The 13,199-nt window shown below is 35.7% G+C and overlaps 1 protein-coding gene across 1 annotated transcript in view; it reads left to right on the top strand.

The window, feature by feature from the left end:
* The window catches only part of PKHD1L1 (PKHD1 like 1), a 127,851-nt gene that overhangs the window by 20,807 nt on the left and 93,845 nt on the right, over window positions 1–13,199 (top strand). Inside the window, exons 10-16 of the mRNA XM_070392754.1 lie at window positions 1,574–1,644; window positions 3,179–3,289; window positions 4,709–4,798; window positions 6,937–7,205; window positions 8,475–8,566; window positions 11,612–11,771; window positions 12,351–12,486. Coding sequence (XP_070248855.1) covers window positions 1,574–1,644; window positions 3,179–3,289; window positions 4,709–4,798; window positions 6,937–7,205; window positions 8,475–8,566; window positions 11,612–11,771; window positions 12,351–12,486 — 929 coding nt within the window. The remainder of the gene's footprint in view (window positions 1–1,573; window positions 1,645–3,178; window positions 3,290–4,708; window positions 4,799–6,936; window positions 7,206–8,474; window positions 8,567–11,611; window positions 11,772–12,350; window positions 12,487–13,199) is intronic.

Here is a 13,199-nt window from a genome sequence, read left to right as displayed (position 1 = left end):
GGTTGATTCTGTGATCTTGACATAATTTTTTAAAGCAAATTGCTGTCTTTTTATATCTTCTCAGAATTGATGAAATTATGTTTCTATATAAAGTAATCTTAGGAATTTTAGATTACTTAAAAATATGACATTTACTACATGAAAACCTATTTTTAAGATTATATGGCATTTTTTAATGCTAAAAAATTTTATAAATCATAAAATACATGTTTTACAAATTTTCAGGGGCATTTCTGAATACCAGATGATCTCATTAAAGGCCACTGGGGCCACCATTCTGTATTTCTTTTAATAGCCAACCTTCTTTCCTCTGTTAACCAAGTTCAAACAACAGCTGTTCCAAACTGATAAGGTTCAGATGAGGCTGCCTTAATTGAGAAATGCCTAGTCATTATCAGTAAATTACTGAAAATCACCTCAGTGTCATAGCAAATAAATTACATTTCAATTTTATATCAGGAGGCAATTTCCCCACCAACTTAAGCAGAGTTAATTTTTCTGATGCTGGATCTGCCCGCAGGCAATATTGTTGGGACTAGCATCATTTCAGATGTTTAGGAAATCAACTGAAAGGTTTATAACATAAAAATGTAAAAACCAGCATGCATTTCTTAAATAACCAGCATAAAATACCACCAGGGACTCTTTAGTTTTCAAATGCACATTGTAATGCCTGGGTTAGATTTAAAGGTAGTTCACTGTTGGTCTCAACCACAGAATGTGTGTTATCCTAGTAGATTTTAATTCATTGTATTCTAGTTAATTATGATGAATGGGTGTGCGTCTTAACATTTGAATTTTATAACTTTTCTAATTATGAATTTAATTGGGGTAATTAGGGAGCCACATTTAATTTCTAGGATCAGATTCTTTTTCTTCCCACACCTTCATGCTTACCTCTGGTGGACTGTTATTAACTTGCTCTCATCCATTTGTACTCTCATGTAAATTAGTAGGTCTGGAGCCAGGGTTCTGGGCTCAACCTACCAGAGTTCAAATTCTCTGCCTGCCACTTACTCTCTTTGTGAGCTAGTGTAAGACAAGTAAATTCTCTGAGTTTTGCCTACCTTGTGTGGTTGATGTAAAGAATAAATAGCTCAATAAATTAAAATGTTTTAAAAAAATCGTAACTGCTTAAATCTCTTAGCTTGATACCTGATAAGTGTTTAATAATGTTAGTTATCATGACACCAAGTGGGCTGGCTATAAGAGAAAGAGAGAGAGGGGGCCAGCCGAAGAGCCCAGCCTTTATAAAAGGTAATCCTCCTGTTTTTTATAGTGATATAAATTGTTGCTTTATTGGGTTGTAATTTGCATATAATAAAATGTACATATTTTAGGGATGCAGTTCAGTAAGCCCTGACAAAAGGATATTTGTGTAGCATTCGTATACTTCTATTGTTGTGTAAACAAAAACGAAATCAAGATACAGAACCTAACCTTCCCCAGTATTTCTATCCAGCTCATTTGCAAATCATAACACAATTTATATTACTAATAAGTTACTAATAATATTTTCCTAAAATAAAGTTTGTATTTAAAGTAAGAGTTTTTGAACTTTTTTTTTGAACAGGAGTTTCCCAGAAAAAACGGCATATTTTGTTTCCTCTCTGAATAAAATTTCAATGTTTCAAACATATGCAGGTATGTGATCTTTCAGTGTGTGTGTGTGTGTGTGTAGAGAGTGCGAAAGAAAAAATATATATATATATATATATATATATATTTCATTTCATTAAATCAAAGGCAATACTGACTTAAGGTGTGCTATTTTATTCCATGTACTTCTATGAAGTAAAACCACCTGACACAGAGAGTCGAGTCTAATAGGAAGCCCTGGCATTAAACTAGGGCCCTGAAGACTATATTCCTAGTGTAAGGTGGCCTGGAAAATAAACCCATTGCACCAAAAGAGACAAAAGGGAAACTTGCATGTCTCCACTTTAGTTGTTGTTTGAAGGAGGAAAAAATATTCCACTGTCAGTTGAAACAACAAGCCAGATATATGCTCTCGGTGTGTGTAAAAGAATCCTCAAGCCTATTACAATTTATTTTAATTTACACAGGTCTCAGGTTGGTAGTACTTCTAGGAGAGTGTCAGAAGCAAACACAAGTCTTCTTGAAAGAATTTATTCCCAGCTCAGGAGTGATGGAATTGGCATATTCAGGTTTCATAGATGTTCAATGTGAAAGAAATGTGTCTTGGAGTCAATCAAATATGATATACTTTATATTTTTATGGAAATTTATTTAATGTGAAGTTTGTATGTGAAACTGAAACGTTCGGAGTTGGGCTGGGGTCACACAGAACTGACTCAAGGCTCAGTGTAATCAAAATGATATTTATTCAAGGCACCTGGGGCAGGCGGACTAAATCTGAGAAAGAAAGCAGTGGCAAATGTGGAGGGATACATAAGACTTTGATAGAACTAATAAGAATACATTTTAAAAATATATTTTTATTGATTTCAGAGAGGAAGGAAGAGGGGAAAAGATATAGAAACATCAATGATGAGAGAGAAACATTGATGGGCTGCATCCTGCAAGCCCCTTACTGGCGACTGAGCCCACAACCCAGGCATGTGCCCTGATTGGGAATCAAACCGTGACCTCCTGTTTCATAGGTCGACACTCTACCATCAAGACATGGCAGGGCAAGAATACATTTTAATAAGAATCTACCATATGTCATGCACTGGGCTCTTTTACCAACATAGCTAAAACTTTTCTATATAAAGCACAAGAATTCCAATCATAGTTAATGTATTACTACATAAAAAAATATAAAGTTCATTCTTCAAGAGCATAAGGAAGGTGAGGCTCTTCTCCTGTCTTCCTGTGTTTTCTTTTGGAATCAAACATCCGTGATTAGCCCAGATTTTCCTTACTTCCTGGGTCCTCCCAGTACCCGTGTCTCCTTCGCATCAGTCTCCATGAAAGCCTTGTCCTCGGGAGATATAGGTCTCTATGGAGGCCATGTTTATTGTCCTTTTCAGGGCTGCATCAGAGACAAAATAACAAAACACCCAATTCATTTATTCGGTGATGTAAAACCTACACTATCCTAGGTGCTATGGCTACAAGTAATTTAGAAAAATTTTTAAAAGCAAGCATTTGGGTTTGTGTGTAATGTTTATGACATTTTAGTTCATGTGCTTTTCCTCTTCCTCCCCCCCAGAGGTCACTATGATTTCACCTTCACAAGGAAGCATTCAAGGTGGCACCACGCTAACAATAAGCGGACGGTTCTTTGATCAAACAGATTTCCCAGTCAGAGTTCTAGTTGGAGGTATTTTTCATCACTTTTATTATGTTACTTTATAAGAACCAATTCTGCCTTTTTCTTTAATAATTTGTAAGAAGAGTCCTTTCTCAATTAATATCTTAAATTTAAAGCTGCCATCCATAAATCTCTTGTCATACCTATAGACACACCTACCCTCTGTTTAATGACTCCTTAAAGGTCATTCTTAAACTGTTGTTACTTCTCAATGGGTTGGCTAAAGATGAGTAAATTTAAAGTAGTATTTGTGGATACTCTCCTCATGACCCTTCTCAGATACTGTGCCTTGTCTGGACATCAGCAATTACTGATATTGGCCTTGGAAAGAGCATTAATTGATATAAGTGGTCACAAATGTACGTAGGGGGTGGTTCTCTGGTTATGCCTCACTTGTATGTGTCTAGTCTTGATCAGTTCAGAGGCAGGGAGCTATGCCGCTCAAAAGGAAGGCCAGGATGAATATAATAATGGGGATCTTCCCACTCAGCTGTAGTGACCTAAGTTACCTCGATGAGCAGGAGAAAGGATGTCTGCCTATGCTACTGGCCCATTCTTTTTCGGATACAGGCCTCTGCTCAGATGTTTTCTACTTTGAAGGGATTTCCTCATAAGCCAGCCAAAATGTGATTTCAAGAAGAAAATTAATATAAGTAACCTCATCTGACATTTATACAATATTGTTCCTATCCCTATGAATTCTTTCTGGTTACTTGTATAAATACTAAAATCTAGACCACAGATTTTACGGCTTTATATATGTTATTCTGATTTTTTAAATATAAATATGTTTTAAATATTAAAACCAGGGACATTATTTTAAATTTTTATAATGTGTTTTATGATCCGATGTTGATCAGTTGATATGCAAATATAACATATAATTTTTATGATACGTCATTGCTGTTAATGTGATAACCAGATTTGAGGTTTTCAATCCTCAATAATTTCTCGAAAGTAATGATTTGAAAATACCATTTACAAATGATTATCCCTTTTGTTTTCATTTGAAGAACTTGGACCAAAGCACTTTTTATTTTAACCTAAGAGGACTGAGATCACCTGCTTTTATAAATTTGGAACATCATGGGTTTATTCAGCAAATTTTCTTCAAGGATCAAAATATAAGGCTTCACTTTGGACACAGAATTATATTGTGATATAATCTTTATCAAATTTTTAAAAATTTTGTTTTTCAGAAATTATGCAGTTTTCTTACTTAGACTTGTAATATTTTGCCAAGACAATGTTATTTTCACAAGGCAACATTGTCTTGCCTTGTGAAAGTATGACAACTGAGTGATAAACTTTAATGAAGGCCCCCACACTTTGCCTCTTGCTTGTGCTACTTTTTTTTTAATTGAAGAAGTGCTTCAAGACAGGCTGATATATTTGCATTCTGAAGCTCTGTACCTTGCTTCTCTGTAGGTCAAGCCTGTGATGTTTTGAATGTCACAGAAAATACTATATATTGCAAGACATCCCCTAAGCCTGATATTCTCAGAACTATACATCCAGGTAAGTTTCCAGAAGAAATGGCCATTTCTGTACTTACTTAGGAAGACTGTTATCGATGTATATCATTAGTGTCTTAGTCCATTTGGTCTGCTATTACAGAATGCCATAAGACTAGGTAGCTTACAAACAACAAACATATATTTTCTATAGTTTTGGGGGCCGGAAAGTCCAAGATCATGGTACTGGCAGATTAGGCGTCTGGTGACAACTGCTTGCTCATAGATGTCTCCTTCTCAGGGCTAGGGAGCTCAGTGGGGTCTCTTTTAGAAGGGCACTAATCCCATTTTTGAGGGCTCCACCCTCATGACCTGCTCAAGGATTTCATCTCCTTTTGGACAAAAAAACCAGACCCTCCTAATACCATTACATTGGGCATTAAGTTGCAGTATATGAGTTTTAGAGGAACACAATCAGTCTACAGCAATTAGTAAAAAAAAAAAATTATTTGTACTTTTTAGAATTTGTAGTTAGAATGATAATAAATTTCTTCCTAGTTTTTCTCTTTACACTTTCTGGATTAGGAAATATTTGTATTAAAATAGCTACATCGAGGCTGCACCAGTGGAAGTAAACCTGCCCTAAATCCCTCGGACAGCCTACTAAAAACAGCCATCTCTTTTGATAGAGTACCCTGCTGCCTTTATCTCAGTTTAAATGACGATTACTAAATGTTGGTACAGACTACATGGTAACTTAAATTATGCCTTTCCCTGGGTAAAAAATAAATGGCAGAATTTAATCCTTCCTTGCCCAGAATGATTTAGGTATGATAACGGAATGAGAGAAATGGAACTCAAAATTCTTTATAGACTTTCACCTGTGACCCAGTGAGCATGCAGCTGATGGCCTTGATGTCTGCTGTCATTCCACTGAGATTCTGGGCATGTGTTTGAGTGGGCTGTGTACAATGAAATCAGTTCATAATTACATCAGTGGTTGGTATTTGAAGCCAAATAAATTCTGTTTATCAACCTATTAAATTTCCTTGCTTTGAATGATATTAGAAAAATGACCAATTTAAGAAAAGAATTTTGATATTTATAATTGATAATGCCAAAGAAAGTGACATATATCAGAGAATGAAGTCCTAAGCTTTTCTCTAAATAAACTCAGTAAAAGAGGAGTAGCCATTATTTTCCACATCCAGACACTCCACACAAGCTCAAGGCTGCTGGAGGAAGTCAGGAGCCCTATTGTTGTGTAGGAAGAAAGAAATAGAAAGAGTTCAATGACTTATTTTTTGGTGAGAAAAAACTTAATCATGAGGTTTATGGCAAATGTAGATACACCCTAAGGAGAACTTTCTCTCTGGTTCTGTCCAAAAAGGGGAGATGAAATCCTTGAGCACAAGTGATGTTAAAAAAAAAAAGAAAAATAAAAAATTCTGACATATCTTAAAGCCAACAGTATCTGTTCTTTGATTGGTTGTAAGGCATTAATTAATGTTTTGATACAGAGAATAATCAAGGCAAAGACTTTGTGATCAAATGGTCTGAACCTTCAAGTTTTTAGACTTAACTATAAAAGCAGCATCAGTCATATCTTAGGTAATTATTATATTATCTTTTAAAATATATTTTTGTTGATTTCAGAGAGAAAGGGAGAGGGAGAGAGAGATAGAAACATCAATGATGAGAGAGAATCATTGATTGGCTGCCTCCTGCATGCCCCATAATGGGGATCAAACCCACAACCCAGGCATGTGCCCTGACGGGGAATTGAACCGTGACCTCCTGGTTCACAGGTGGACGCTCAATCACTGAGCCACACCAGTCGGGCTATATTTTTATCTCACATAAAACATTTATAAGTACCAAATGTTTTATATATTACATATGTAAACATATATTACCTATCTCTTATAATCTAATCCCCACAGCATCCATACAAATAGTAGAATTACTCCCATTTTACATATGTGGAACCTGAGATGCAGAGAAGTGAAGTCATAATAAGTTGCAGATGGTCTTAACAGCACTATATCCTCTAGATATAGGAACATGTGGTAACTGTTTTAATTACACACATGTTGTAAAAATATGAGTTGAAGTAGAACATCTATAACCACACCCAAATAGAAGGCCATTCAGACACCATATCAAAATTCTGATGAAAAGCTTCTTTTATTTTATGTTCAGGAGGAAGAGGTCTTAAGCTTGAGGTATGGAATAATAGTCGGCCAGTGCATCTTGAAGAGATACTTGAATACAATGAAAAGACGCCAGGCTACATGGGTGCCAGTTGGGTAGATTCAGCTTCCTATATTTGGCCCATGGAGCAAGACGCATTTGTAGCACGCTTCAGTGGATTTTTGGTGGCTCCGGATTCTGATGTTTATAGATTCTACATCAAAGGTGATGACCGTTATGCAATTTATTTCAGCCAGACTGGGCTTCCAGAAGATAAGGTAGGAGAGACAAAGGTAATCTTTGATATTATTAAAACAATATGATAATCTGTATATGTAATGTATATAATTTATTGTAAGCCAATAAATTATATTAAAGAATTCATGGCATATTTTTCATGTGTCTGGATTCTTGGCTATTTTTAACTTGTGTATTATGAACTACCTATAAATTTATTATAGAGAATCCATCATCTAAAATAAAATGCTCTCCCATACCTAAATTTTCTCTTCCATGGGAAAAACACGTATGAGTCCTTTATAATTGAAATTTGTTTTTATTATGAAGGAATTATAACTATAACAGAGAAAATTTTGGAAAAGAATAAAAAATATTTTGCCATACTTTTAGTCAGCTGTGAAATTTAAATTTGTCATTTCCTTATATCTCTGTTTTGTTCTTTACATAAATAGGATAGTGCATCCAATTTCATAGTCCTCTTTTGTCACGCATTAGTATGTCAACATGTTATTAAATAATTTATATAACACCATTTTAATGACTGAATAGTATGTTATTGCATGGGTTTACTAAACTTAGGTTACTCTCTCCATACTGGTAAGTGCCTTACTTTTGATTTTTATGACCACAAATAAATATCTTATCAAACATTTGTCATTAAATTATTCTGTATTTTAGATTGCTCCCTAAGGTAATTTCATAAATGTGAAACTATTAGATCAAATCAAAAGAACATTTTATGACTCAATATATATATATGCAAAGATCACCTCTCCAACTGCTCACATGATATATATGCTACCTGTGATATATGAATTCCAATTTCATCATAGCTTTCCAGTATGCTTCCTCCAAAAATGGTATAGTCATTCCCAATGGGAACCCACAGCCTTCTCATTCTAGGATGCAGACCCACTTAGTGATCTTTCAGACATATTTTAATGATCTCATTTGGATTAAATCCCTTGAAGTTCTCTTCAGAGCAAAAGAACATTTTATTAGACAATCAAAACCGTTCTCCTGCTGCGTGTCTTTCTATTTTCTCTTGCAGTTTTAATTGTGGAAAAGCTGTGGTCTATGCAGTATGTTTGGTATAGCAGGGCTGGTGTTAGGGCAAAAGAAATGAAATGAGCTTTGGTAATTATTTAAATTCCATTTAATCATGGGTAACAGATCTTAGAAAAAAAATATAAAGTAGCTTCACATTTTTCTAGTCATAAAAGTGCAAAGACTGACAGAAGTAATAAATAGTAAGTGCTGAAAAGGTTTACTAATATTCTCTCTATCCCCTCTCCCTTTGGAATAAGATAAGGATTGCATATCATTCTTCCAATGCCAACAGCTATTTTTCCAGTCCAACACAAAGATCCGATGACATTCATCTTCAGAAAGGAAAAGAGTAAGGTTTTTTCTTTAAATTACTGTTTGGTATTTAAAAACTATAAGTTTATGTCTAAATATATTTTCAATTTATTTTTATTGGTAAAGGTGATATTAGTTTACCAGCTTAATTTGTAACTGGTTAGCCTCTGTAGTTTTAATAAATTTCGTTTTATACTCGAAGTATATTGGCATTCCGATAATCAGGGAAATTTGACAACTAAATGATCCCTGTTGCTGAAATTATAACTTTGTGAGATATACTTAATTCCATTTTTATTTTTTCACTAAGACCATTCAGTCTATCCAGCCATCTAATTTATCTGCTTCTATAGAATCCTGAGCTCTTGAATATTGCTAGGAAAAAATTACAAAACCACATAATTGGTACCACAGTTAATACATATTTGTTATTCACTCATTTATTCAAGACCCTGGGCCAGGTACTGGAAATTTAATGCAAAGGATATCAAAATACACTCCCTGTTCTTAATTACATCACTCAGTGTTCAAAGGTCAAGTGCAGAGAGAAGATGAAGGTACTATTCAAATAGCAGATAATGTCATTCAAAGAAATCATTCGAGATTCCTAGAAAACGGAGGTAAAAGACATGATATATTTAAAATAGCTAAGTTACATTAAGAACCTGAAGAGATTCATTGAGATCATTTTCCATTTATCACTTGTATCTGTTAGGATTTGCTGCATAAGAAACCACTCCCCAAACTTTAGTAGCTTGAAGCAACCCAATTTTGTGATTGGCTGGGCAGTTCTTTTGGTGCTGGCTGCTTCAGTTGGTGATTGATGGCATAGGATGGCTTCGCTTACATATCTGGAGCTTCACTTAACGCACTTGGAGTTAGTTACCCCAGATGTCCCACTCCACATGGTCTCTAATCTTCCAGGAGATTATAGCCCAGACTTGTCGCAATGATTGAATGGCTCCCCAGCAGGAAAGAGGGCAATTCCTAACGCACATTTACTTTTCAAGACTCTGTGTCACACTTCCTAGTAGCCCATCGGCCAAAGCAAATGGCCAAATGTAGATTCAAGGATGAAAAAATAGATTTCACTCCTTGATGGGTGGAGTTTTATTTACTTATTCTACCATATCACCCTTCTAGACATTGAGGAGATTTGGCTCATAGGCAGCACCATGAAGATCTGGTGGAGCTGGACAGAGGGTAGGATCACTGGTACCTGGGAGCAATCACACAGTGTTCTCCCTGAGGTCTTGGCCACAGTGATATGCGGAAAGCAATTCCATTCTTTTTCTCCTCCTCCTTCTACCTTCACTTCTTTACATTCTTAAACATTTCCTTTTTAAACCAAGATCACTGGACCATTTCAGAGAAAATGGAGTACCTAATTAATCCCTGCTGCGCCTCCGTGTCAATTCACCTGCAGGCTTTGCCTTGGCCTTGGAAAACGAGTTCAATTTACCTGCTTGGCAGGAACACAGGGCTTGCTTGAAAGCGACTCCAAATACATCTGCTGCCTGGTCTCTGTGCTCCTGCAACACTTGCTTGGAATTTACACACTGCGCTCAGCATGGTGGCTGTAAATTCTGAAATTGAGGCCATGCTAGTAGCTGCTTTATTGCACAGAGGTCCCTGAGGGCTTTCCAAAGGTAGCTCATATCTCCAGTTCATTCTACTCAGATGACGTAGCCTCATCGCGAAGTGCATGTCTCTTTGGTCACCCTGTTCTGCTTTGAAACATACCGCAGTTACTAACTTTTAAATAATCTTTCAATTTTTAAAACTCTCTTAGTCTCTGTTACCATAGGAACAGAGAATAAGAATATTATATGTTTTATAGGATTTTGTGAAGATTCAATATAATAATGTCTGTAAAGTATTCATATTAGTGCCTGATAAATATTTTTAAGCTGCCAGGTGAGGATACAGAATTGAATGGTTCTTTGTTGAGTCCTGCTCATTAGTGTTGTCCGCCTCAATTTGGTAGAGCTGGCAAACAGGTCCTCAGGGCGGCCAAGAGCCTGATGCAATCCTCCAATACCAGTTCTATAAGGGGGCTGACCCAGAGTCCCATCATTCTAGACCGGGTGGGGTGGGCAAACTTTTTGACTCGAGGGCCACAATGGGTTTTTAAACTGGACCGGAGGGCCAGAACAAAAGCATGGATGGAGTGTTTGTGTGAACTAATATAAATTCAAAGTAAACATCATTACATAAAAGGGTACGGTCTTTTTTTTTTTTAGTTTTATTCATTTCAAACGGGCCGGATCCGGCCCAAGGGCCATAGTTTGCCCACGGCTGTTCTAGACAGATGAGAGCTGATAAATGCCCCTCATTCAGTCTTCCATTAACTGTAGATACTTATTCTCCATATATAAGAGTGTCTGTATAATGACTGAGGCAACTCAGAGGAACGCCCAGCAGTCCTCTCCAAAGATGAGAGCATTGATAGAGATTCAGGTAGGGAAGCAGTAGCTTTGCACTCACCTGTAACAGCTGGTCAATGAGTGCCTTATCCTAGATAAGCAGTTGAATGGTGGGCACGGGGTCTCAGCAATCAAGAATTCCAAATATAAGTTGTGAATCCCATCTGACTTGTTGCAGGGGGGGGCATAGTCAATCTAATTAGTAAAGGTTTCCTGAGGCATATATAAATATATATGATATCTCTGTATCTGCCTGCCATTTGCTTATACACACTAAAATGCTTAACTTCTGCATGTCCTCCGTACTTTATGCCAGGATCTTTGTATTATAAGATACAGTGTAATTTTGTTTTAAGATAGTTGAGGATAGGAAATAGTATGTTTTTTGATAATTATTTATTAACAAAACTGAATGAATTAGTAGGAATGGGAACAACTCTTTACTAATGCAGATATCTTACACAATTCATTTCATTTTAGCAAACTACTATGAAGCTTTTAGTAGTTTAATATTTAAAATCAGGGATATTGCAATATAAATCAATGAACAGGCAAATGTTTTATATAGTGTTGAAATTTTATTCATTAATAAAAAGAACTCATGACAAGTGCTCTGAAGAGAAAACATTATATTTATTAGTTACTCTATTTTCCAGATATTACATTGAAATCTTGCTACAGGAGTATAGACTGAGTGCTTTTGTTGATGTTGGACTGTACCAGTATGGAAATGTCTACACTGAACAACAAACAGCAGATGCAGTCAACGAAGAACAAGTTATTCAATCCCAGTCAGCAATTGTCCAGGAAGTTCAGGTTTGCTATGATTATAGCTCCACTGTCTAGAAAGAAAATGTTCACAGACAGAAGCTCTATCTGATTATTCCTTTTACTAAATAAGATACTGTTTTGGAGGAAAGCAGTTTTGGAAAATTATTGAATTGTGGCCTGGAGTATCTGTACTATAAACTAAAGAGGCTGTTACTTCATAAAATGTAAACGTTAAGCCCTGGCCAGTGTGACTAAATGGTTAGAGTGTTGGCCCAAGCACCAAAGGGTCATGGGTTTGATTCCCGGTCAAGGACAAGTACCTGGTTGAGGAGCCTGCTGGAGACAGCCCATCTCCCTCTCTCTCTCTCTCTCTCTCTCTCTTTCTCTCTTTCTCTCTGTCTTTCTTCTTCTCTCCTCCCTTCTTCCCTCCCATTCTCTCTCTGAAAAGCAATAGAAAAAATATCCTTGGGTGAGGATTAACAAAAAATAAATAAATAAAATAAAGTAAAATTTAAAATGTTATCATTTGCAATAAAATAGAGCAATAAAAAGGCTTTGCATGGCTTAATTATTATATCTTTAAAATGTTTTGTATAGTAATTATATTTTTTAATTGGGAAGTAGGTTATAACATTGGAAAACTGGGAAACAACTAATGCCATCAAGGAAGTTCAGAGGATCACGGTAACCAGCCCATGTATAGAACTCAGTTCCTGCTCCCTTTACCAATATAGATTAATTTACAACATGGAAAAAACAGGTAAGTGATAAATAGTAAGGGAGATTTTCTTTCTCTTCGTGTGTACGTGTAATTATAGAGAGGTATTTGCTGTAGTCAAATTCAGTTTTATTAGCATGCTAGACAAAAAAAGCAGAAAAATATAGAGAAAAGCCTTCAGACTGGGATAGAAAATGGCATCAATAAAAATATAAAAATACTTAAAATATGGTACATGCTATCATTGTCTCCTATAAGGATCATGGTAAATACACATCTAAGTGCACACAAGGATTTTATATATCTGTGACTCACAGGTGTAAGTTAACAGAAATTAAATTCATCACTGCAGGGAAGCAACACATTGCTTTCAATTTCTCAAATTGAAAGATAGGCCCATGAGACCCTAATTATCTGTTAATAAAAACATCGTATTTCTATATTTTGTAATAAATCCTTGGAAAATAAATTTTGCTCTTTCTGTTAATTGTTTCAGTCAGTAAATATAATAAGCCAAATACAATGCTTATTGCTATGGGAATATTAAAACAATAAAATATGAGCCCTATCCTCAAGAGACCATAATCCAATTAATTAGTCAATATTGATGAGCTTGAATCAATTTCAGAGCACAGTTTCATTAAGTGACGACATATGGTGCAGACTATGAGTGATTTTTAAAAAAACAACTATACGACATCATTGTTGGTAGTGCAGAAAGATTTCAACTCTTCTCCTTTTTCATATTTTTCCTA

This window comes from Myotis yumanensis, unplaced genomic scaffold (genome assembly GCF_028538775.1).
Source record: "Myotis yumanensis isolate MYYU_CA2020_CCGP unplaced genomic scaffold, mMyoYum1.0.hap1 SCAF_15, whole genome shotgun sequence".
Lineage (NCBI taxonomy): Eukaryota > Metazoa > Chordata > Mammalia > Chiroptera > Vespertilionidae > Myotis > Myotis yumanensis.
This window is presented reverse-complemented; position numbering and strand designations above follow the sequence as displayed.